This window comes from Equus przewalskii, chromosome 19, assembly GCF_037783145.1.
Source record: "Equus przewalskii isolate Varuska chromosome 19, EquPr2, whole genome shotgun sequence".
Lineage (NCBI taxonomy): Eukaryota > Metazoa > Chordata > Mammalia > Perissodactyla > Equidae > Equus > Equus przewalskii.
The window spans coordinates 9,949,884-9,977,597 of NC_091849.1; the positions used below are offsets into that span (position 1 = coordinate 9,949,884).

Consider the following 27,714-nt stretch of genomic DNA (forward strand, 5'->3'; position numbering starts at 1 on the left):
CTTAGCAAAGAGTACAGCCCTTGGATTCATGTGTCCTGATTTCAAATCCCAACTGCATTCTTACTAGCTATGTGATAGTGAGCAAGTTATATAACCTCTCTGTACTTCAGGCTTCTCATCTGTAGTGATATTCATCTGACAGTGTGACTGAGAACTAAGTAATAGTCCATGTGAAGCATTTGTACACGGCTTAACACAGACTAGACGTTCATTGTTAGCTACCACTAATACTCATTCTGAAGACCTGGTAGGCATTCAATAAATATTCACTGACTGATCAGTATGTTAAAGACTGTTTTGCCAGATAATCTGCAACATCTGTATAACAATGGTTCAGATTTACTCTTTCATTTCTTCGGCTTTTGCTTTAGGATAACTCTCTGATTGATCCTTTGAGAGATTTTGTCAAATATCTAATACCTACAAAATTCCTCAATAAACTTTACGTTTTTAAAACACTTTACAAATAATAAATGCAAATAATGAGAATATACAGAAATTCCCATTTCTGTAGTGACTTTTATGAAAGGAAGTTGACATACTTAAAATCTAATTCCCACATGTGACTTTTAATATTCCGATCTGTAAATCAAATAAACCCTGAGGTTTTGGTTTTTGATTTTTTTAACTACAGGCTGGTGGTCTGTCTGGGGTAAACTTTATGTGTAAGGAAAAAATAAAATTTTATTTGCTGCTTGCAGACTAAATAATTCTTTAAAGAGGAAAGTTTATTGATGTTGAAAGCAACATGATGCCTCTTGGGTGAGGGATGACCTGGGCTAAAACTGCCTCCCGCTTCTCCTCCTCTTTTTCTTCACAGTCTTTTAATTAATACATCTGCTGATTAAAGGTTCATTAGCAGGCACATTTCCTATTCTTGGAAAAATAAGGTTATTTTAAGAAATCTAACAGGCTCAAGATGTCATGTTAAATATGAGTGTTTTTCCCCTCTTATATTTCATCTTTCAGATAGCATATTAAAACCTTTTCAATTCTTCAAATTGTTCCATGCAACAGTATGGTAACTCCTCCTCCCTCTGTTTCCTGCTAATATAAATACATAATTCCTATTGTAGGACTGTCATAATTCCTTGCACGCTATTGCTATCACTGAGCTTGTCATAGGATAATTCTGTTTCTAGAAAGAAAAGACCTGAATTTCTCCCCGAATTCAGATCATTCATCCTGTCAGTCACCACAGCTTTGCAAATCACCTGGGGACAAAATGTGTGTCTCAGACCAGAAAATGACTCAATAAAGATTCTAGTTTGCCACCATCAAGGACCCTAGGAAATCAGTTCAATCTTACGGATCGTAAAGAGTTTCCTTTGTTTAGCAGCAAACTGGGAGTTAAAAAGCAAGGAAGTAGGAAGTTCCTAAAAATTATACAGGCTCTTCAGACGGAAGGTGTGGAGCTGTGTCTCTGAAGTGATGTTTACTAGAGCAACGTCTTCCCACCGAGTCAATTAGCTATGGGAGGATCATAAACTGGCTTGTAAGCTCCAAACTTTTCACATTTTCATCTTGTTTCTCTGTTGTTCTAAGTATTTAACAAATTATTTTGCAAGTTGATGGCGGCTTGAACTATGATGAAATATCCAAGCGGGGAGAGTTTATCTACACTTCTGTTAGAGTTTGATAGTGGGAGAAGGCAAGTCTGCCCTTCAGCCTGAAGTAGCAGCAGTAATTCAGGGGAGAACTCCAAAAGGAAGATGACATCCAGGAGGACACTTCTGGTGTCACATGATTCAACCACTATCTGGATCTGGACATTACCTTTCTAATGGTAAAAACTTCAAGTTTTCGTGTGTGATTTCTAAGAGGGAAACAATTTCTCTCATACCACCCCTACTTGATATGATCCTGATGCTTCAGCTCCTACAGACCTGATTCATTATCACATTAATAATATAGAAGAAGATCCTTTAAAATGCAGTGATGATGTCACTCCCTTCCCAATAATCTCCATTAACCACAGATACCCCAAAACACATGCAACCTAAATCAAAACTGCTTGCAGATTCAAAATACACACCTTAGCTCACTTCCAAGCAGGAGACAACACTAATTTCCCCCGATGTATATAGAAAATCTCCAGTTGCCACTCCTTAAGTGGTTTCTCTCACCCTTTACTGTTTGAGGATTTGCAGACCTCACACGGTTTTTTTCTTTTTTCCCACAGCCAAGTGGTCTCCTAGCCAAAGTTCTCTGAGCTTCTTTCCCCCTGTATCTTCTGTTTCCTTCTGCTGTTTCCTTTCTGTGACATCACAAATCACACATACACACAGAGCCCCTTTGAGCGTTGCCTCTTTTTCTCCCCTCCTTTAAATTGTTTCCCTAATTCCACTCGATATAAATCACTGCATAAACTACAGGTCTGAAGACCTGGGAGCCTAAACCCCCTGCCGTTAAGCACAAGTTTATAGACTTGTTATTTTCATTATGGCTTTGTAAACGACAGCGTTTGAAGCAATGTGTGGGTTAAGCAAAAGAACACTAAGGATTTCAATTGCTTAGATGTTTGGGATCTGTGGTCTTGAAAAGTACACTTGTACTTTCAGATGTGAAACAGCCAGATTTAACAAATGTTAGCTATGTTTTCAAGATTCAGTTTTAGTTTAAGAAAGGAGGCTTCATTGCAAGCACAGATGATGCACTTTAAGAACTGTGCGTTACTGAATTGTGAGCCACAGGATGGACCCCAGACATAGTATGTTAAATAGAATTGATCCACTGAAGGAGCTAGGACACTTCCAGTCTTAGTTTAAAGGGCTTTTTTTTTTCCTTTTTCACTTTAATCCAAAGCTTTCTTGCTTGTTTATTACTAAATAAATCACTGATATATTTTCTTTTACTGAAGGGCAATGCTCTCTTAAAGGAAGAAGGAAAATTACTTGATTTCTGCACTTTTTAATTTACAATTTGGAACCCTCATTTGATGTCTTCAAGTCATTTGATATAATTGAATGCGACAATGAATATTCCAGCTTATAAGATACGTGTAAGGTGTCATATTACTTCCTGTTATGGAGTTTAGTATTAACTTGGAATGTTTTTATATCCTGCTATTATAGAACAGGGCTTTTCTAAATCTTAATGTAATTATTGATACAATGCTGCTACTACTCTCTACTGCTGTAAATAATCTAGTAAAGCACTTTCACATATACAATTTCAGTGAAATGCTGTAACTTTAAGAGTAAAAATTTATTTTTCTATTTAATAATTTAAAGAGGAGTTGGACAAAGTTTCTAGGAAGAGGCCAAGCCTGGACTGAACTGGAGTCTTGGCTCCAGCACCTGTGCGCTCTCTTTTTCCTCCACGGCTATTGGAATTTGGTAAGAATTGATCATATAACATTTAAGCATATTTCACAGAAGAACTGGGGACAATGATCACTAGTTTGTTGATACAATACAATTTAAATTATTAAATTTAAACTATTAAATTAAACATTAAAAACTTCCTTTTTAAATATTATTCACTAAAAATCATAAAATTAAAAGCAAAAAGGTTCTTCTTTAAGAGGTTTTTATCCCTTTCTTGAAATATTCTGATATGTGCAAAGATCCTGCCTAGCACAATGTCCTAGATTTTAGTCTTGGCTGTGACATCTATTATGATGGGTATGTCATCTCTCTGAGTATCACTAATTTGCCTCACCTGTGAAATTTCCTGACCTGATGACCTCAACGTTTCTCTAAGGAACAAATAAAATAACGTTGACAACATGTTGAAGACTCTAATGTCTGACATTAACATAGGTACCATTGTTCTTTTTGATGTTTTAAGATAAAATCTACAAACTGGTAATAATTTCATGAGATATTCAAATAATTGTTTTTTAGATGATAGAAGTAAAATCTTTCAAATTTGAGAGAAAAAAGAGCCAAGGAAAAGACATCCCCTTCTCTAGAGAGGTTGCATTTTCTTATGGTCACCTCTCAACACTCTGACTCATTAAGCAATGCTCTCATCTCTACATTTGTGTAACACTCCTACAATACAGGATGATCCTTCCCCCAAAATCAAGCCAGGTATAAACATTTCTTTCCACTCTAATAACCCAACTTCATAACTTCTTGTGATTTATTACTCATTGGGAAGTAATTATAAATTATTTGGGGCTGGAAAAGCTTTTATCAGAAACAACACACGAGAATTACATAGACCTATTTGAAAAGTGTTTCCATTTTTTTTTAACATCTGAAAATAATATTTATGTCCTTTTTGATATATCTATTAATGAAAAGCCAATTTGTCTATTTACACTGTACAGACTATTTTTTGTTAAGCCAAAAAATTCACAATGATTATGCTTAGGGAAATAATCTAAACACAGAAAGAATCTTCCACCATTATATTCACATTCAGAAATGCAAGGATTGGCTAAATCTTGAGGTTGGAATACACAATTAATAAAAAATGCTTCAATTCAATTGTTTAGCTAACTGCCATCGTGTTTCCTCATTATATTCCTCTTAAAAAAATTTTACTAGTGGCAATTTTCCCAAATACTGAAAATGGGAAATACCAGTGACTGGCAGAATCATTTCAAAGAACGTGTGGCCATTACTAACATCATCATAGTAGAATGGCTTACACAGTCCTTGAGCACCAGGATTATATATGTTTGATTTCTACCCAGCAACAAGAAAGTTGTTATGCATAGAATTACTCAACAAATAAAGAAAGGAAGGAAGGCAGAAGGGATGTGAAGAAAGGAGGAAGAAAGGAGAGTAAAAAGGAAGGGAAGGAGAAAATGTGGAAGGGAGGAGGAAAGAAAGGAAGGAAGGATTACCACTACCTAGCTACTATATGACTTGGTTCAGCCATAAAATTGTCATTTTGTGTTAAAAACTAAATTTTTCTCTAATATTGATTCATGCAAGAGGAGGTGATTTGCCTTCTCAGTGAATCCAATGCATCAAAAAGACACTATCCTAGATGTGGGATCTCTACACCAAAACAAGATAAACTCAAGAAATACATGGCATTAATATGTTACTCGTTGGGACAACTGAATGTCACATTTTATTTGTAGAGCTTATATTTGATATTAATTATTCTTGGTGAAGAGCAGGCAAAAGCACTAAATTGCAAAGTAAATCAAATTACACAAGATAGCATACGCAGCATGTCCTGCCAGAAAGAATCGAAATATTTGTCAATACAAATAGGACAGAAACCTTGAGTGTTCTGTCCTGGTTATGACCTGGTGACGGACTTTGCTTTCGTGAATTTTCAGCGGGTCACCTGAGGGACACAAATGATCTTGGAGGAGTTGAGAAAAATGGAAGGCAAACAGAGATGCAGCATTTGCTGAGCACTGTTGTAAAATCATCTTGCGGGCAATCAAGTGCATTAGTTTGTGACAATGGAGCTCTTCATGAGCTGTGGCAAATTTCAGTGAGGTGCACTGTTCTTTTGTGACTGTCCCTGGATTCTGCTAAAATAGTTTGTCTATCAAGTTAAGTATTGCAGAAAATAACAACTTCCTTCCAGATATGGTAATTAAGAGGATGATAGTAAACTGTTAATTGGGTCAATCTCCAGTATCGTTTACAAACAATTAATTTATCAGTTACAAGGCTGATATTTTTCTATATTCTTTAAGGAAAAGAAAAAAGTACCAACATACAATTTTGATATTTTAAGTAAAAACTGTAGTAGGTATTTCTTATGACCCTGAAGTTATGGCAAATAAAATGAGAGCCTGAGAGAAGCACTATTATCATAACAGAACTATTTTATTTTTATCCTGATGCTCTTTAGTGTCATTTCCTCTTATATGATTGTATGGTATGCAGCAACAGAACATCATAAGAGCAATCATGAGCTCAAGAGAAAAAAAGGTTCACACTATTAACAACGTTTTTTCTTTTCTTGGCATTTATCATTGAACCTTGGGGTCCGAGTCCTCTAGGCTATGTTGCGCTAAAATCTCTTTAAAAATATCTTAGGGGAAAAAAAAAACTGGTTGGCTTCTTCAGGCTTGGAAAAAATGAATATACATTATATGTACATATAGAGTTATTCATGAATTCTGAGCATCCAAATATCCTATGTAGTAGTCTGATTTCTTGAAAGACAGGAGGGAGCAGCACGGTATATTTTCATCTCTATGGAAACTACCTGAGGCCGCATGGGAGTATGCTGGGGAGGTGATTCTTTTCTGCTGATTAAGCCTTAGCACCCCAGCCAAACAAGAGAAGAGCCAGAGATGGCTTTCTCGTGAGGAAGCAGCCTTCTCCATAGGCATATTCAGTTCAAGTTAACATTACTTGAGTGTTTAATCTATGAAAGCTCCTAGTCTAGCATTGGGAAAGAAACATATCCTGAAGAAACAAGAGAAACAGGGAAATTTAAGGAGCTTTCTATTGGCAAGAAAAGACGTGAGATTCATTGCAAAACATAAAATACAATCAGAATATGATCATTATAAAATTCTTAACTACTCTGAATACATGGAGATGGAGAAGTTGGTTTCTGCTGAATTGGTCAGGCAGATTCTCGAAAGCTTTGTAGTGGAGTTGATATCCACCTGCCCCTTGAATGTGGAGGATTTTGAAAGAACAAGATTGTGGGGAAGGGAGTCCATAAAAGAAATATGACTGCAAAGGCCTAGAGATAGAAACCTCCACTGTATTTTTAAGGGAAAGCAAATATTCAAGTACATGCAAGGGTTATACTGTGTCAACTCTTTAATCAATCCAGGTCTGACCAACAACCCTTAATTACCTGGAACATTGTTTCTTAAACTGGGATCCAAAAATGTGTTTTCAGCAATCTCAAGTTCTATGAGTTTTATTTTTAGATTAATGTTTCCATTCCCTTGATAACTTGGGGTTGACGAAAATGTTCTAAAATTAAATTATGGTGATATTTGCAGAACTCTGTACACATGATAAAGACCACTAAATTGGGCACCTTGTATGTGCGAACACTATGGTATGTAAGTTATATCTTAATAAATCTATTGAAGTTTATTTTATCCATTTTAAGCTGTATTTTAAAATATACATTTTAAAGAGTATTTTGAAATAATGTATTTTAAAATAATGAAATATGACCTTCATTACTTAACTCAATGTTTTTCTTAGTAGGGTCTGCCCACCACTGTGAGGTTCTTAGCTATATTTTAAAGGATGCCCAAGGGTTCCTTTAAAGGGAGTTTTAGATTATTGCTAGGATATACAGGCAAAAAGTGGAAATTAAGAAGTGAAAACTACAGATTTTAAAAGTAGGAGATAAACATGAAAAGAAATTTGCAATCAGGACAATTTGATTTACAAATTAAAAATTCCTTTGGTAATATATAATATAAAGAAATGGTCTGATTTGAACCAACGCACATATGGTATGTATCAGCGCAGTAGGGCCCCCCTTATCTGCGGTTTCACTTTTCATGGTTTCAGATACCTGCAGCCAAGCTCTGTCAGGAAGCAAATGATTCTCCTTCTGCAATATTGTCAGAAAGTCATAGTAGACTAACACTACCCCACAATGCCTACATCATTCACCTCCCTTTATCTCCTTATATAGGCATTTTTTCATATTACATCTTCACAAGAAGAAGCATGAGTACAGTACAACAAGATATTTTGAGAGAGTGAGACCACACTCATATAATTTTATTACAGTATTTTGTTATAATTATTCTATTATCAGTTATTGTTGTTAATCTCTTATTGTGCCTAATTTATAAGTTAAATTTTAACATAGGTATGTATGCATAGGAAAAAGCAAAGTATATGTGGGGTTTGGTGCTATCTGCGATGTCAGGCATCCACTGGGAGTCTTGGAACATATCCCCCATGGATAACGGGGGACTATTGTATCTCTGCTCCAGATTAGATTGTGACTACTTTCCCGTAGACTGCCCAGAGTTTGAAGTCAATTACCTCTTGACCAAAGGGAGTTAATTTCCTCTACTTAGACTCTCTTGATCCTTCCTTTAGATTTTACAATCTCTAAAAGCATAATCTAAATTTTAAAAGAAAACTGAAGGTTTAGTTAAAGAATTAAATTCTTTGTTAAGAAAAGAAGTTGACATTTCTCATTCCATCCTAATGGCAAAATTAGGCTCATTGTTGTTGTTCATGAGTTTTAAGTTTTACATGTGACTGAGACAGTTAGAAGAGACCCAGGAAAGGACTATCAGCCAAATGTGACAAACCAAGGGTTTGAACAATCTAGAAGGATCAAATCTTTGGATAGAGCAGGATTTGTTTATTTAATAAATCATTAAATATTTACCAAAAAAAAACCCAAGAGGCATACTTGGCCTATCAAGAAATTAAAAATAAATATCTAAAGCAAGAGGATAAATGAGTCATTGATTGACCTGGTGACAGGCTGTAGAGTGACAATGAGTGCTTTTCCAACAGCTTGCCTGAGACGAAGCCAAGGAACCAGCCTGGAAACCAGGAACGAAATGTAGACGGTGGTGTGTGTCACTTGGAGTGCTGCATGGTGACTGTCTTCCTGCCAAATGTACAGCAGGAGCAGTCACAGCAGCTTAGCTGTGTTTTAGGACCTAATCGAGACATAAACCACAACTGCTGCTGTTGGCAGTGACAGTGGAAATCTAACTGCATTCCTAATTGGAAAGGAGGAAATGTGGACAAAGAGAACAACCAACCAAATCTCATCCGGACAAACCCACGATGACCGGGCTCTGCCGCAGGTTAAGGAAGGTGCACATTTCATCAAATCTCGAAAGATAACAGTCAGAACAGATAAGGAAACACACTATGAACATGTTGTCTGATACATTCTCACAACATTGATGCTCTCTATGATTTTCTTTCCTTCCTGTCCGAAGGAAAGAAGATAGATCATGAGGCCATCATGTAGCAGACAGGTTGTCATGACTCAAACACTTATTTGTGAGCGGCACGTGAATTGCTGGTTTTCTCCATCTCATAGTTTTTCTGCAGAATGGATGCTCCTGAATGATAGGAGGCAGTGGCTTGTACAGGATTTTAAATCGTGCCTGAGACTTTTTTCTTTCAAAGAACATTTTTATAGGTCTTTTTTTCAAATTATGAAAATAACATGTATTCATTATGAAAATTGGTAGGAAATTTAGAAAAGCACAAAGAAGATAAGTTTCCCATACTCCTACGTCAAAGGAAAATATAACCACTACGACAATTTTATATATGTCTTTGTAATTTTGGAGTTCACTTTACTGTCTTCCATGGGTCAGTTTTGCACCAATTCGTATTGAATTACCGGGGACTGTGGTTTTGGAATGAGCACACAGAGTGAGATACTAATATGGATCCAGTTTTTGCCTATTTATCCAGCCTTAGTGCTCCCTATTGCCTACATCAGTTATGTTCCAGGCGTACTAAACTCTTTTCTGCACTCCAAAATACCATGATATTTCATCCTCTGCTTGGAGTGCCCTTTCTTTTGATGCCCAATTTGTCCTTGAACTATCCTTCATCATAAACACCTATCTCAATCTTCTTCGCCTTTCTGAGATCTTCAACAGCCCTTTCGAATGGGTTAATACTATCTTTGTTCAAGCTACCACCAGAGCCCCCCAGCACACAGCTCTATTATTCCACTGTCTTATTGCATTGCTATTACATTCTTACCTGTTCATCTTCCTTACTGGACTATAATGGAAGAGACACTGTTTCATCTCACTTTTACCTGCACCTAAGAAAAATGCCTACTTCATAAAAGATGATCAATAAAAAAATGGTGACTAAATGAATGGCTGGATGAATGAATGAAGTTATTTCGTCTTTCTCAGCCTCAATTTTGATCATCTGTAACATGAGAATAATACCAACCATTATATTTGCTTTAAGAATTAAATGAATCAACATATTAATTGCATGACATAGGGACTGACCCATGGAAATAGCTATTTGTTTTCCCCTTCATTGCTAAAAAAAAATTACTTAAATTCTAAGCTCTTTTTTAAAATTTTCATTGACCTATCTACCAAAAATATGAGTGTTGAGAGTCAAACAAATGATTTCTCTGAACATGCAGTACTACTGTGGTGATGTTTTTGCAATACTAATTTATCCAAGCTCTGTGACTGCTAAAAGCCTAAAGAACACCCTATAGAAATTAGATAAACTAGAAAGAACAAAGGGTAATAGAGAGTACTTTGATAGACTTGTATTTTAGTCTCATTAAATGCTATACAAATGCAGGTAACGTTGGAGAACTTGTGTTTCTCAAGTAATAGTAAGACATGGAAAAGTGTTTGACTTTCATTCTTCCTGGTAAAGAACGCTGTACTCCAAAGAAAAAAGGAAAGGACATTGTTTAATGCTTTACATGAAATTCCATTTCCCACCACATAATTATTAAAAGATAAGTAGCTCCTGCATTATTAATAAGAATAAATAATAAGATGGCAATTAAATAACTATCATTAATGACTTGTTCATTAATATGTTAGTAGTTGGCTGTTTTATCATGAAGAGAAATTAGAGTAAGATAGTAGGAAAATTCAATAAATAATAAAACAGAAAGCTGCGTATTGTGTCTCAGTTAATTACAAATATATCTGATTCTTAGGGAACTATAAAGAAGAAATTTGCATACTGAGAACAGAAGTAGTTCAAAGCTAATAGGAGCTTTGTTACAAACAAAACTCGCTCATGTCTCTTTGAGTTTAAGTTTGTTTACTCTTAGAAAAACTTGATTTCCTGTGTCTAAGGAAAATAAGCTTATAAAAAAAGATGAAAAGGCTGCTGTATAGCACTGCAGTAAAGGATGCTAACAAATTAAGTGTTAATGAATCAAAAACATATGGATTATACTTCACTTCAAATAGAAATGATTTTAGAATCCAGGGGGAACATACTTAGCAAAATGTAAATAAGTCTTTGTCAATCTTAAAACCCAAACATTTACAGTGTCTTCAGAGAGCTCCTAGTTATCCCTTTCTTTAGTCTTTATCTACCATTTTCATTTTATAGAAAAGCTCGATCTCTCCACGGCCAAATGACCTTGCAAAAGTTTAACAATATATTGGGTAAGTTATAAACAAACACCCAGAAGTTCAGAGACGAAAAAGACTAAGGGAGAAATATGTATCATTTAACTAAAACCACAACACTAACACATAACATTTTTCTCTGTTCCTTATTTATGATGATTTAAAAAACAAAACAAAAGAAAACTGTCACTTGCCATATACCTTTCTTAATCATCCTACTTTATATATATACTTTTAAATTGTGCCTAAGATTTATATTTTCGAATTAGTTGGATCAATATCAATCTTTTCATTGTGCAAGAATTGGAATTTATATAATGTTAGTAGTTGTAATTACAGTCCACATTTATCGGAAAACCTTTAAAAGATAACTGTTATCATGCTTCTATAGAATTGAGAATTTGTTCAATGCAAGAAGAAAATAACACTGGATATGGAGTTCAGAATATGGATTTGATTACTGAGCAGAAACCCCTTTGTTTAAGATAATTTAGGCTTACTTTTAAGCTATTCACCCAGGTCCCTAAGATACAATCTTTTCTGGAAAAAAATTTAACGTTCTTCTTCAGTGCAACAAAGTATGTTGTTAGCACCTAGTCTACATCAAAGAACCATTCATTTACCTTCCTACATTGCTGCTAATGTCTCTTTCACTAAGTATTCTGTTCCGGAGTCCAAGATGCTTATTTATTTGTGGGTACTTAATTCAGTGCCTAACACTTAGTGTAAGAAGCCTTTCAGTCAATTTGGCAGTGGAAGCCTCCACAAGGGAAGGCTGTGAGTACAAACGTCCAGTGGAATCGCCGTCAGGGGGCCAGAAGTGGCACATGTAGAAGGTTTGAGGGCCCACCTTTTGTTCTCTCGCTATTAGGAATTAAGATGCTCCTTAGCTCTGATTGAGTTAAGATGTTCGTATGCGTCCCACCTCCTACAATCAAAGCTTTGAACCAGCAAGATTCAAGGGTTCTTTGTTTTGTAGTCACCACTATCACCTACCATTTTGGATTCAGTTTGACTCTTGGGTTCCATTTCCACTTGCTCCTCCATTCCATTCGTAAGTTCAAGTTTGGCTAGTTACTCACCTTCACTTACTTTCAAATCCCCATCAAACCTGTAAAATGCTCACAGCCTTGGACCTGCAGGTCAGGAGGATGAGTACTTGATGACACATAAAACACAATCCACGTGATCGTGGGATTCAACTGAACTGGATAGTTAGAAAACGTCATGGATAATTTAGACCTTCCATGAATAAACAAGTCTTAATGATGAAAAATTGAACTATGTATTAGACATTGTGCAGTGAACTGTTTCCCAAGAGTCAAAAGTATTAGATCTTTAAAATAAGCAATTTATTGAGTTCAGTGCAAAGGCAACCCAAATCCTTAACTGAATGAATTATTTCTTTTTATTAAAACTTCCAGTGGCTTCCTACTGCATATGATAAATATATAGTTCCCATTATTGTGCACATTTCCAGTGTGCAGTCCACCTCTCCAGGCTAATCTCTTGTGTTTTTCTACCTTTCTGTCCTTCGTTCCAGGCAAAACAAATTGCTTTCCATTTGCAAAGGAGTTTCCTGTCACCGTGCCTCTACTCACTGTTTCCTTTTGCACGGAAAGTCTATGAAGTGTCTCTACCCCAAGTTCCCATCATCAGGCTTCCATTTTCTCTGTTGCTACTACTTTGCCTCTCACAACTCTCATTGAAGTTTTTCTCCTCCCTGACTGCATTCTCCAAGTAGAAATGAATACTACTTCTAGGAAAACACTGTAGTCATATCACGACACACTGCCCACAGTTTGCTGTGTCAATAACAATGCTTAGTTTTACCTTTGCATATAACTCATTACTAAATGTAGACTCTGCCTTTCTTAATTATCTCCTTTTATTAAAAATTATAAATTGTATATAACCTTCATAATAGAATTTTATCAAGAAGGAATTAAAGAACTCAAACAGATGTTGTAGTCCCTATCTGAGTGCACAAATGTAGGAGATAAATAGCGATTCTTAAACAAAGATGAAGGAACAGTCTATGTTCCTATGTGTGTGCATTTCCTTGTGCACATTCACGATAAGAGGTGGGCAGCTCCTCTTCAGAGTACCTTACATACTTCCATTGTACATCCGCCTATTAAGAAAAACTGTTCTAATATACCACAAAAATAATAATCTTCACTAATTGCATATAGTAGTTCTCAGATGTACAGACTCTTGAGAAATAGACATTCTAGTTTTTATGCTTTCCAATTATGCTGCTTGAATGAATATTTAAATTTACGCTCCACTGTCCCACAATGCACAACGCTCTCTAATCCTCCATCTCTCCTTAACATCCTGATATTTTTATGAGCTTCAATAGCCCATTTTAAAGTGGTAGTTTCTTTAACAAAATAATTACAATGTAAATTAGTCTTCAACAAATAGTAAGGCACATTTTAGAATTAAAGTCCTAAGTATTGAAGCTTTGCTTCCTGATATGTTTAAAACTGTTATATAAGTTTAACCATAGCCATTCAATCTATGTACCTAGAAATATCGTTTCTTCTGTTGCTAATGAAAGTCCTACGGCACAAATTTATTAAAGGTATACGTTTGCATGGGATAATAATTGGGTCGATAATATTAAATTCATAGGCTCATTATTTAATTGCAAGGGCAGATTATGAATACAGCTCCTAAAATGTATTTTAATGAAAAACACTACATCCTGACCTAATCATATCAACCTTATGCTATCTAATTAAGGATGCAAAAAATCATTAGAGTTGCAAAATATTAGTTCCAGCTCCATCAGGCTGTGAGCTGCCCCTTCATGAATATATATTTTTTTACTCCATGATAAATAGTTAATGAGGTAAAAATGACAAAATTTGCATGTAGGCAAATTAGTTTAATAGAATGATGTCTTTTCTGACTACTGAAAGTGACCTTTTCCTTCTCAAAAAAATGGCTAAAATACTTTGAAATTATCATCTGGCTGTCTTTGCACAAATGACAAATTATATGTATGAACAATATAAAAATTACAAAATGCAATAATCCTAAATTCTCATCATACAGTAAATGTGGTCTGTGCCTTTGCATTTATCAATTTAATAAAAGGAAATTAAGCATATTATAAAGTGTCCATTTATGCGGCAATTTTTAATCCAGAGCATAAAAATGAGAAGCATGCTCTTAATAGCTGGCACTATAGCGAAGATCCAGATCAAATTTTTAAAGCACAAGGATTCTAGACTACTTACTTGAAATACTTTTATATTAAAATGTCTATTCCAGTCATAATTTAGCATTTTAGATATAGATGATTGTTCTCAATTAAACTGGCATTATATCTTGAAATTAGTAATCAATTATTCAACAGGGCTACCTTGCTTCCCAATTGAAATAAACTAAATAACCAAACATAAAACAGGTTAAGAAGAATAACAGACGAAAATTAATCAGGAAGAGGAAGTCTTCATAGCATGAATACCAGGTCATGAAGAGACAGAACAAACAAGCAAAATACGTGTGTTTATCCATTTGTTTGGAAGTATTTATGTATTCTTAACAAACATAACCCCAAAAATGAGAAATAGGTGCTCTACAGATTTTCAAGTGATTGGCATAAACATCTCCGAGAGTCTCGTCACTGATGGATGCTGAATCTATACATGTCGGGAAAGGAACAGCAGCAATTTATCGAGATATATTAATTTCTGTTAATGGCCCAACAGAGTCTAAGCCAAAATATTTTACTTAAGACACAAATGCCTTTGATTAAATTGTTTACTTTAAATACATGTAACCAAATTATCTTTTTCTTGATCCATTTCAGTGTGTACACAAAGTCAGGATTATGGTAACTCAAGGTTTGAGTTCTCTTCCTGAGTTCTACTCTTGTCCATCATGGGTCAGCTAAGCCATTTTATAAAGAAGGAAATAAATATTAATTTTAAAGCATTTTAAGAAATTTCACATCTCCTTTAATTTTCCTTCTGGCACCTGAGCCTTAGTTACCCCCTCCTTTTCCTTCCCTTCCTCCCCCCTCCCCCACCCTCCCCTCTCTGTTTCTTTCTCTGTCTTCCCTAGCTAAAATGAAAACAACGCATACTAAAATATTTAGTATTCCTCTAATATTTTCTCTCTGTTTCCCTCTATATTCTCTTTTTAGGTACTATTGTTTAAGTGAAATGATTTTGGTACTCAGTTTTTTTAGATTGCTTCCAATTTCCTAAACTTTCATGTTGTAAAACTTAATAATGAAACAAAATGTACTCGACGTGCTCCGGGCACTTTGAAATGATCCTAGAGAGAAAATGCTCTTTGCTTCAATTTTAGGGTAATTTCAACAATTTTGGCCTTTTAAAAATCATGCTGTTAATCACGGATTTTTGAAGAAGAGGAACTAGAATGAATATATGGTAAAGCAAAATTTGTTTTGCTTCAATTCAGGGACAGCAGTCTTGGAAATGTCTGCTGTGATGTTATATTAACTATCAAATTAACAGTGTTCAAGACACATTGAGTACATTAATAGCAAACCCATGTGGAATTTATTTGAAAAGCTGATGTTTAGGTTTGTATCAAGTAGAGAACAGAATGAGGTAGATTGTATGTTCTGTATATGGGCAAGCAAAACATGTTTAATTGTTCAACCATTCATGCATGCATTCTTTTATGTACTGAACAAATAGACAATAAAAAGGTACTATATTCTGCAGACCTGGTTAAAAATTGAGGACACATGGGGCTGGCCCAGCAGCACAGTGGTTAAGTTCGCACGTTCCACTTCGGCAGCCGGGGTTCATGGGTTTGGATCCCGGGTGCGGACATGGCACTGTTTGTCAAGCAATGCTGTGGTAGGCATCCCGCATACAAAGTAGAGGAAGATGGGCACGGATGTTAGCTCAGGGCCAATCTTCCTCAGCAAAAAGAGGAGGATTGGCAGTAGTTGTTAGCTCAGGGCCAGTCTTCCTCAGCAAAAAAGAGGAGGATTGGCAGTAGTTTTTAGCTCAGGGCTAATCTTCCTCAAAAAGAAAAAATTGAGGACACAAAGACAGAGAAGCCACTTGCTTATTCCACAAGATCTTAGTCTAAAAAGAAACAGGGACACATTGACAGGTAGTTCTCAGGTTGTGTGCTCCATGCTGGAAAGGTCAGGTGACACAGGAAGTGTTGACACAAAGGAGATCGTCCATTCTGGGCAGGCTCCACAGAGAAAACACGCAAGCTGAGAAGCTGAGCCGGGAAGAATGATTGATTTGCCAGGTAGTAGATGAGGAGCTGGGAGAATGCCCTCCCAAACAGAGAGAAATGATTGGTAATGTGAAACAATATGACAGAGTTAGCAGATTATCCATATTTTTATATGGCCTAATCACATTTTGGTAAGAAGCATTAATTAAGAGGAATTCTGAGAAGGGGTGGAGAGATGAGGATATGGGAGACGTTGCTGGAGGCACAGGAAAGAATCAGTTCAAATAGCAAATACACAATAGTATGAATTTTTGCTTTTTTTGTTCAGACAATTGGAACTTATTAAAGGGTTTATGACAGGGGAATGCAAGGTCAGACTTGCATTTTAGAAGTATCATTCTGACAAGAGTGGAGAATGAATTAATGGACAGTATGACAATGTAGCAACTGCAGCTTGAGACAGAGCAGTTAGCAAAGTCTTGCTGTTCTTCAGAAGTTGGTCCTAGATATAAGTAGTAGCAAATAGAATAGAGAAGAGCAGATATCATGAAGTAAAATAAATAGAACCAGATGATCAAACTGAAGAACACTCTATGAAATAAAAAGTCTAGAAAAACTCTGAGTTTTGGATTTTTGCCATGCAAAGTAGATGAAAATGCCATGTACAGAGATTGTGGAAGTATAAATGCTGTGGTTTTGTGATATAGGTGAAATGCATGTGTTAATTACTTAATTAACAATATGTATTTAGTCAATTTTATTTAGGCCATACTGAGTTTTAGGTATCTTGAGACATTCATCTGGAGATATCAAGTAGGCTACTGAATTATATTAGTTTGGGACTCAGAAAAGAGGTGTAGCTTTGAGAGACATAAACTCACGTGTCGCTTATCGACAGGGATACCTTCTGAGAAATGCGTCATTAGGCAATTTCATCATTGTGTGAAACATTGTGTGAAACACAAACCCAGATGGTATAGCCTACTACACACTTAGGCTATATGGTACTTATCTTATGGAACCACCATTGTGTGTGTGGTCTGTCGTTGACCAAAACATCCTTATGTGGTGCATGGCTGTATTTAATAATCTTCTGCAGGATGGAAGACACAGATTAAAATGAGGTTAACCAAAGGACACTGTGTAGAGTAAGAAGACGAATAAACCAACTATACGATCCTGGAAGACACCAACACAGAAGAGGCTGATGGAGCCAATGAAGTCTGTAAAAATGATTACTGAAAGAGGGAAGAGAACCTAGGGGCTGACTAACAAAGACATCAAAGGAGGAAGGAAGGAATAACATTCTCTCCCTCCTGTTCACTCATTTGGCTGTTACTTTAAAGTCAACAATCTTGTCACACGTGGGAACTCTGTCACTAGCTTCTTTTCTATTCTTCACAACTCTTGTGTAATTTTGTCCAATAAATATACAGCAGGCATCAATAAATATTTCTATAAGAAAATAATAGTGCTAAACTATAAGAACCATCTAGTCACGTCTCCTCATTTCAACTAATAAAAGAAATCAATACACACTTGAGTTGCAAGATTTGTACAATGGTGACAGTCAAATACAGTAGTAAATGGCTGCAAGAAGAATGTGAGAAAATTTAACAACTTGCTGATATGCTAACAGCATGAGTTTATTTTGTGCGGTCAAAAAACAAATCTACTCCAAACCAACTCACCTTTCTTCTTTCACCACTGATTCCTCTCCATTGCTCAGATCTTTTCACTATATAACTTAGCTCCTGATTGGAAATCTCCGCATCATATGGTACAAAGAACTTGGTTTCTTCACTGTGGATACGCTGAAATGCATCTACTATCCAAGAATCATTGTGTAATCTAAGAACAAAAATATTAATTTACATTTCTTTTATCAGTTTCTATTTATTTAGTTTATTATTGCCATTTCTTTTTCAGAAATTATTTGACTAAGTTTCTAGAAATTATTCAATAATTTCCTTCACTAAATATCATAATCCAACAACAACAATCTGGGGATTTTTTTTTTTTTTTGCAGTTATCTCTAATAAGCTTACCATTCTGATTTTTGATGTCTAGGTAATAGACTGTAGGAAATTGAGAAATATTTAACCAATAATTTGTATTAGGAATATCTAAATTAGTTCTAATGTGAGGGATTTGTCAAAGGGAATTTAAATTTGGGTTTATTCTTCCTCTGCGAGCTGGTTTTCGTGCCCCTGTGGTAAAAACCCCATTGGATCAGCTCAGTCAGCACAGAGGTTTCGCTTGGTTGGTTGTTTTCCAGTGTGAATGATAAATTGACCGATTTGGTGAAGCACCTAACCTGAGGAATTCCTTCTTTAATCTTTTCCCACCTCTCAAAACAACCCCAAATATTAACTTAGAAAAACGCTGCTTTTCTTGTGATCTAGTAATGTGACAACAAAGTATCTTACTGAAAAACATTAATATTTCATTAGTAAGACTTAGGTGAGTATGACAAACATTAATTAGGCCAATGCTTATAAAACTTTTCCATTAAATGCCCCTAAGTTCAGAGAAGAGAAAAAGTATATTCTATCCCTAATCTATTGGTATATTTGTTTTAATATAGTACGTTTTATTTTTAAAAAATTTGAGTAAAACTGAAACTCTGGGGAAATATATTTATCCTGTGATTCAGTATACACTTGGCTCACCCTGTGTACCTGGATCTAGTTTAAGAAGTACAAAATTGTGCAACCAAGCCATAAGCCAGATTGAGAAACCTAATACATCACAGTGTCAAAGAACTACTGGTTTGAGATATAAGTTTTTACAAAATGCCCAAGGTGTAAATTGGACTATCAAGATAGCATCACACGGAAGCATCTTACCACACAAAGTGGAGAATTGTAAATATTTTATTTCGATGATCGGGATTTTTTTTGCTTTAAATAGGTTAGATAGTTAAAACTAAAATTTATTATTTCATGTTAAAATGGCAGGCGACTTCACATCTGTTGTGTTACCTAGCTTTACCTTAATCTTGTCTTGTACATATTAATACCCTAAAACCAAAAAACTTAGTCTTACTGTTTATAAATAACAGAGACAGAATTTAAACTCAGAGCACACTCCAAAGTTCATTTCATTCCATCATCTGAGCCTTCAGTGAAAATAACCAATACAACACAAATCTTCACTTAATGACCTCTGTCTCAATCCTTTCCAAAATAATAAAAAGGATTTTTCTACTCAACTTGCCAAATATGATCTATGTGGGTTTTTTCCCCCAAATATTTTGCATTCATCACAAAGTGGAAATAAAAGCAAAACTGCCACCCAGCGTCACTGATAGCGTCAATACAGGCTATATGGCTTGGTGCCATCTTGAAGTGCAACTACTACTCTTATTTGCTTCGAGAGTCTAGGTTGGCCATTTGAATGATTTGCTAGTTGTCTTGTTAAACAACAACTAGTTTTTACCATTCTCTTAAGCTTGTTTTATGTAACATTCATCTTTTTCTTTTAATGGTGGTAAGATTTAATGTAGTTAAATTACTGTCAATTTGCTGCCATAAACATTTTCTATATGAAGATTTTAAGTGCAGGATTATCAACAATGCAATTAACTTTGAATTAATTAGGAATCACAGTCCTGTTTCTGCTAGCTTCTGTTCTTTTTGCCCAGAAAATGTCTGTCTCCTCTTTATATCTCCTCCATTCTGTGTGAAAGAATAATTACATAAACATCCAAGCCTGGATCGACAGGATGGTAAACAAATGTTTTAACAGAGAATAAAATGGCGCATTGAAGTATGGAAAGCTGTACAAAGATTAATTGCGTTTTAGTTTTATTTAAAAATTTTTTTCTTGCCATTTTGAGTGGCATTTTCCATTGGAAAGCTTCACGACGGGTTGTTGAGTCAACTTACCAACTTTTATTAGATTTTAGCATATCTTCCAGCTCTATAGAGACAGCTTACACAAACAAGAGAAAAAGAATATATAGTTGTATATGTAAAATAAGAAAGTAAATTGAATGTTAATACTTATGCAATTCATTTGATAATATAATTAGTCAAGCTGTATAACATTTATCCAAAAATAAATTATTTTATCCTTTTGGATATTTATATAGGCCATACTGATCAAAGTTGTTGCATGTCTATTGAACTTTCACTCTTCTAAATTTCTTTAGAAAGTTAAAGAGCCCAACTAAATGTCAAGAAAAATTCTATAAAGATAAACGATGTAAAAAGTTTCAATTTCATAGATAAATTGGGCATTCATGGACATTGACAAGAGAAAACAATAGACTATTCTGTCTATATATACAGCATTAGAATAATCCAGTACAATATTGTTTAAACTTTTCATGATCATATATGGTTATGAAAGTTTGTTATTCTCAAATGAGTCAGAAATTACATACATACATATGTTCACGCATTTTCTGCCATTTTGGGTGTGTGTGTGTATAAATATCAGATTGAATTATATAAAATTGAAAATATTGAATCATATTGGATGAGAAAAAAGCAAGAAAAGCAAACATGGAAAAATTTTAATAATTAGTGAATCTAGGAGAATATATAAGTTCATTGTACTATTTTTGCGATTTTTGTAAGTTTGAATTGTTTTCTAATAAAAAGCTAAAATTTTATGATATACTATTGAAAAAATACATCATTTATGGTGATGTTTGCAAATTTGAATTTCTTTTAACAATATAGCTATTCAATATGCCTAAAAATTTTACATTTTTAAGTTATTTCTTCAAATTGTAATTAAAGGAGAAACTACATCCCACCTGTCCACAAAGCCTTAGGCGTTATTGTTTATAGAAATAGGTCACATATTATGCCACAAGTTCTGATGATGGCCAATGAAACAAAGTAATTTACAAAGTCCTCTGCCCTGTGCCCTACATTTGAAGCAATTCATTGCTTGGTGAGTGGCAGTAGCTATTACGTTTGGTTCACACCTGAATGTGGGTCATTCACAGAAACCTAGTATGTGACATTTCTTTTAAAGCCAAAAAGGACAAGTGTGAACATTTAGCTAATACAGTATTTTAAGGGTCATGAGAAGGATGGAATCTATAATTTTAAATAGCTCTAAATGCAAGAAAAAACATAAAAATTAAGAATCAAATATAATTGCTTATTTCTAACTCGAAAAGTTACCAATGAGTTTGGCAGTATGGCTTTACACACATTGTAGTCAATGTGTTTATGATGTAAGCTGGAAAACTACTTATCTGCTGGAGTGATTACATTAGAATGCTTCAGGGAAAGCTCTGAACAGACAGTGTATCAATGGTCAAACTTCTTTTGGCATGACCAGCATGTGCTTGACAAAATTCATTCTTATTTTGTTTATTGTTAAAATCCACATATTCTTTAGCAGAATTGTTGAACACTTCAGATGAGGTGTATGACATTGATGGTTTTATACGCATGGAGAAAGCTTTTGTTGCCTTTCTAGAAACTCCTGACTACTCACCATTCTTTTTAAGTGTAATTGAAATTCAAATGACTTTGGCTTGGAAACAGAGGAAAAAGGAAATACAAGGAAAGAATAAAGAAGAGGAAGAAAATAAAGAAGGGAAAAATAATTTTAGAAAAAGGAAAAGAAATTCAGAAAATAAAAATGTGCACACAAAGAGAAGTAGTGAAGAAACCTCCCTTTCCCTTTTTCAGAGACAGTTCTATCACAGCTTTCTAATGATGAAGTGTATATCCTTCGATCTATGTGTAGTCTCACGCCGGTAAGGGGGCCATCATCCTCTTAATTCATCCCTCATTGATTTGTTCATTCAGTCAACAAGTATTCACATACGCTTACCAAATGCCAAGTAGTTGGCAAGTGTAATTAGTAGGGGAGGCGATAGGTGAGGATTACAGGAGGAGGTGGAAAGGAGGCCGTATGAGTCTATACTTAGAGATTCTCAAATGATTATGAGAGCCAATGACATATTATTAAGGGTTAGGATTCTGTTCTTTCTCATGGCCACAAGGACCAGCTCTTCCAGTGCATACTGTCTTATATTCCTATGAGGGTACGGACTCAGGTTATGCAGGTAGATCAGTTTTACTAGGGAAAGCCCAACTATAAAGGGTAAAGTGAACCAGAAGAACTATGAAGCATTTTCCTGAATCAAACTCATCCGTGAGGTCTTAGCCACTGGGAAAGCACAGGGCTGATAAGAGGTCCTGATCTCATGATCAGTGTCAATGGCAAAAAAGGGTTGCTTAAGCACTTAACCCAGACTAAACGCTGAGGCGCCTTCCATCATTTGTACCACCGCAGAATGACAGCTCCTTTGCAGATGTGACCAAGGTCACTAGGAAGCCATCTGCATTTTTGAGTATCTGAGCATGCCTCATATTAACCTCCCTACCAGATCATTAAAGAGAAAAGACTACTTGTAGAAGGAGGTGGAGGATGGGGGTTGGAGACAGTGGAGTTGAGATTTGGGATTACCAAATTGGAGCAGAGAATTGGCAAGCAAGGAGTTAGAGGGCATTCTGCATCTATGATGCGTTTAGTACTTCCCTGGGTCCCTTGGACTTTTTCCGGACAGTGCCTAAATTTCTTGCATTTCTCCTGCTATGGACATCCTTGCAACCCTTTCAAACTTCTCCTTCCACATTGCAGTATAATTTTTTAAAGTTGACTGCGGCCAAAGAATTCAAACTAAAAGCCTATTTTGATCACTTCGATAAGTCAAACTAACACACATGAGAGTTGTGTGTATATCTTTTTACACTTCTTCATTATGTTCCAGCTGAGAGTTTAAAATAAAAAACACGAGAGTTAGTGTCATTTGAACATACAGCCTGTGAGCCACATTTTATTTGAACTAGACGGTGTGTCCTCATCATTAAGAAAATGTATTCTTTTATTTATTCATGTTTCTAATTCAGCAAATATTTGTTGTGTACCTATTGTGCTCTAGGTACTTTTCTGGGTACAGAGGAAAGAATGGTAAATTCTAGAATCAACAACCTTGTCTTCCATTCCCAGTGCACCATTTCACGTTATTTTGTCACTATATTTTTTATTTTTTTTTCAATTTGACTTGACTACTTATGTAACATCTAAAATACGTGGTTCAGAAAGTCTGACATACTGTTTTATGCACATCATTCTCATTGACTTGTGGCAGCACACAAAAATAGTTGTTCATTTTGTCCACTTGCTAGTTCAATTCTTTTAGTGATGAGTGTGATGCTGGCAGAGAGAAGCAGGGAATGACACTGGCTTATGCACATTAACTACACTATCTGATGCAAGTACTTACATGGAAGTAGAAAAGGAAATTTCTCATCCCAATGGTCTAAAACAAGCTCAAGCCAGAGATTTAGACTGGGCCAATAAGACAATCTGTGCATTGTCGCTTCATCCAGGTGCACATACCTTCTTGACACCTGCTTGCCATTGGTCAAAACTCACATACCCAGTTTCCCAAAGTTTGGGACAAAAATAGAAGTTCCAGAAGATTATTCTACTTTCTTTTATCCTGGAGGTATCCGAAGCGGGCTAATTTACCACAAAACAAACCATCAAATGACTGATTAATGATTTAGACTTAACTGACCAGTTTTTATTTTATCTTTATAAGACAACATCATGTCAAGGAATGTTCAGTTTACCTCTGATCCAGCTTCTTGCAGCTACAGATGGGGATAGTTGGGGTAGAAATAGATCCCTTTACTTGCTGAAGAAAAGATGAAAGTGGGGTCAGCATATAGCATGAACTCAACTGCCCACACCAGAGAGCTTAGGGTCTTAGGAAGAGAGCAAAGATACTCATGGGTCTTCTGCCAATGGCCTATCAGTGAATTTACCTGGAGCCACAACAATGAGCTACTTTGGTTATAATCATTCAGTTTACTGGAGCTGACACAATGTAGCATCCAAATCTTTTAAATAGGTCTATTCCTATACAAGCATGTCATAATATGTTCTGTCCATTTCTGCTTACCAGGACATAGAATGCCCATAACTATGTGATAATTTCAGGGAGGATGAAATTGTTTAGCTATATATTAATTAGATACCTTTTAGAATTTTTTCCTCCATGTGGTGGATAATATTTTGCCTTTAGTAAGGAACATTGTAAAGAAGGTTGATTTAGAAAGTGGAAAATCTTTGATTATCTTATACATATTCCCTAGACAATGAATATGCTCATAATATTCTCATCAAAATCTGCCTTTAAATTATTTTAATCTAAATTAAATTTTCTAAGTAATAAATGACACCAGCTAAAACTTATAAGGCTATTTGGAACTATTAAGTCAATGATTAAGAAGACATCAGCACCCCAAAAACTAACTCGAATACCAGTCTTTTAGATTTGTGTACAGTTTCCAGGAATATAAAAGCTTGAACAAATATAACTAACATTTAAATTGTGATTTTGCATTCTCTGTGTATTATAAAGAAGTATGTAGGCAGCCTGTAGATCTTTGGGACTATACAGATAAAGGATTTAAAGGATCCATCTACTACCAACAGAGGCTTTCCTCAGAAGAGTTATGAGGAAGACTGCAAGGACAAACAGGAAGTTAACACCCTGAGAGCTGTAGATGGTCCACACAGCTCTTCCTTATGTCAATGCCTATGGATGGCCATTGATAAAAGTTTGGTAAAAAGGTAAATTTTTTTAAAAGAAGCTCTAGAAAAGAGAAGCTCTGTCCATCACACTGAAAACATAAGCTGATAAAATTACAAAAAATTACATAAAACAAAACCCAGTAAGACAAAATGGCAAAACAGTTAATATCTAAAGATAATACCAACTTAGAGAACAGATCAGTAAAATAAAAGACAAAAGGATATCTCATTTAGATCTTGACACTATCCACATCAAATGAATTCTACACGGCTTATGATAAGGAGTTCAGTGAAAGCAAATTCGAACTTTACAAAAGCAGGAGTAAATAGTTTTAAATAATTGAATGAGGAAGGATTTTTTTTAATTTGAAATATCTGTATGTCATAAAAATTATCTAAAGACTTTATTATATATGAATTGTAAATATTTTTTTAAAACTCAAAAATAAATTTGAAAAGCAATTATCAAATGGAGAAACTATTTGTTAAGATATGACAGAAGGGTGAGCTAGCCCTGATGGCCTAGTGGTTAAAGTAACACGTGCTCTGCTTTGGCAGCCCAAGTTCAGCTTCCCAGGCATGGAACCACACCACTTGTCTGTCAGTAGCCATGCTGTGGCAGCGGCTCACATAGAAAAACCAGAAGAATTTACAACTATATACAACTATGTACTGGGGCTTTGGTGGGAGGGGGTAAGGAAGAGGAAAGAAAGGAGGAAGACTGGCAATAGATGTTAGCTGAGGGCGAATCTTTCCCTGTCAAAAAAGAAAAAGACATGGCAGAAGGGTAAGACTGCTAATGTTTTTTATATAAAACTCATATAATTCAGTAAGAAAAACATTTGAATGTGCTGTAGAAAAAAAGGCAAAAGGACACATAAAAGGAAATTCACAAAGAGGACATATGAATGAGTGATAAGCATGTTAAGAATGTTTAGTGAGGGGCTGGCCCCGTGGCCGAGTGGTTAAGTTCGCGCGCTCCGCTGCAGGCGGCCCAGTGTTTCGTTGGTTCGAATCCTGGGTGCGGACATGGCACTGCTCGTCAGACCATGCTGAGGCAGCGTCCCACATGCCACAACTAGAAGAACCCACAACGAAGAATACACAACTATGTACCGGGGGTCTTTGGGGAGAAAAAGGAAAAAATAAAATCTTTAAAAAAAAAAAAAAAAAGAATGTTTAGTGACCAGTAAATAAAGGAATACACATTCAGAAAAAGGATGAGATCCCATTTCTTCTCTTAGATTATAAAAGCATAACACATGATGTGAACACGGGTTGGTAAGTTCCTTCATGCACTGTTGTGGAAGTATAAATCTGTACAACTTCTCCAGAAAACAATTTCACAAGAGTTATCAAGTGTCTTAGAAACATCATACTCTCTGAACCAGTATTTCAGGGTCTCTAGGACACTATTCAAAGAATAATTTAAAATCTGAGCATGAACCTGAGTCTTAAGATGTTCATCAGAACTACTTATGAACAAAAATGAGAAACAATCTATTGTCCAGAAATAAACATTTAAATATTTTATACTGTTTATTTTATAGTATAAAATATTGTGTAGGCATTAAATGTTTACAAAGTCAGCAAAGAATATGAAAATAGTTATCATATAATATTAAGTTTAAAATCAACCTATAAAGTTATAATTACAGTATAATTTCAACTTTGTAAAAATAAATACACATAGGAAAAAGACTGAAGTAAATTTACCAAAAGATTAACAATGTTTTGTCTAGTTGGTGAGATTATTGGTGTTTTTTAATTTACTTTTTGATTCTTTTCTGTAGATTTGATTTTTCCTAAATAACATATATTCTTCCTATAGTAAGGAAAAATGGTTTAAAAGATTAATGCTTTGTTAAAAGCTATAAAATCCAGTTCAAATAATTACACCTAGCTCAAGAATCTCCTTGCACAGAGACAAGGAATTGGCCTCCTAGTTAACTCTCCTACTAGATCTGTAGGGAGTGAGAATTTTTCTAGTAGTAACCCTTCAGCAAGAAATTACTCAGGCTCTTGGAGGAATGAGATCCAATCAGCCAAACTGAATAGGGTCCAATCTGGAACTTGCACAGCCAGTCCCCATAATGTGGAGCTTCCGGTGCCCAGAGCTAGACGAAATTCTCTATTAACAGCCTGCACAACAGACTTGATATCCTTTGTACTCCAATAATGTTAGCCATGTTATCACATGTTTTGACAGCACTGCTCCAAAAGCCGAGAAAGACTTCAGATTGTTGTTTTCACATTTGGATTAAGAATGCTAACCTAAGTCAGCCAGCACGCACAAATCCACATTGGCATTTATCACCACGGGGAGTTCTTACAATTCCCATGTCTCTCTACCTACTTTTCCGCCAGAGTAAAATCCCACTTCTTTGACCAGATGCATCCAATAGGGACAGTATTTGCTTCATGGAAGAACTGAGCTGCCCAGCTCTCCACCATTTATTTTGCAAACATCAGTAAAGAGAGATTTTTCAGCTGACATATTGGAGTGACTTATTTACTCATATGGAAAACTCAGGTATTTTTCCTGTGGGAGATTATTGTAACTCTATCATCATCCAAAGGAATCCTAAGAGCATCTGCTTCTAGAATACAAGCAAAACTTACCTGGGGTTACTGAGCATGCTTAGTTCTGACAGGATAGGTTAAGCACACAGGATACGAAGACAGTAAGGGCTAGGTTGACAGAGTGAACAAATCTGCTTATTCCTCTTGGATTTTTTTAGGTTCATTCTCTATGATGTCTAGACACTGCATCTACCTTTGTTTTTTCTTTAATCATTTCTCTATCCATTACAGAGCTTCCTACTCCTCTTTACCCACAATTCTCCATGGGGTAATCTTTATGTTCTATTTTAAAGCAAACAACTATTTGCTTTAGGTAGCAAGATTAAATCCTATTTATTTAGTGCATAAATTCTGTGCTTACCTTTTCATACTTTCCAAGTAAT

The 27,714-nt window shown here is 35.4% G+C and overlaps 1 protein-coding gene across 1 annotated transcript in view; it reads right to left on the reverse strand.

Moving 5' to 3' along the window:
• Positions 1 to 27,714, reverse strand: part of LOC103563474 (uncharacterized) — a 308,328-nt gene that overhangs the window by 62,220 nt on the left and 218,394 nt on the right. Inside the window, exon 19 of the mRNA XM_070585104.1 lies at positions 17,857 to 18,016. Within this exon, the coding sequence (XP_070441205.1) occupies positions 17,857 to 18,016 (160 nt within the window). The remainder of the gene's footprint in view (positions 1 to 17,856; positions 18,017 to 27,714) is intronic.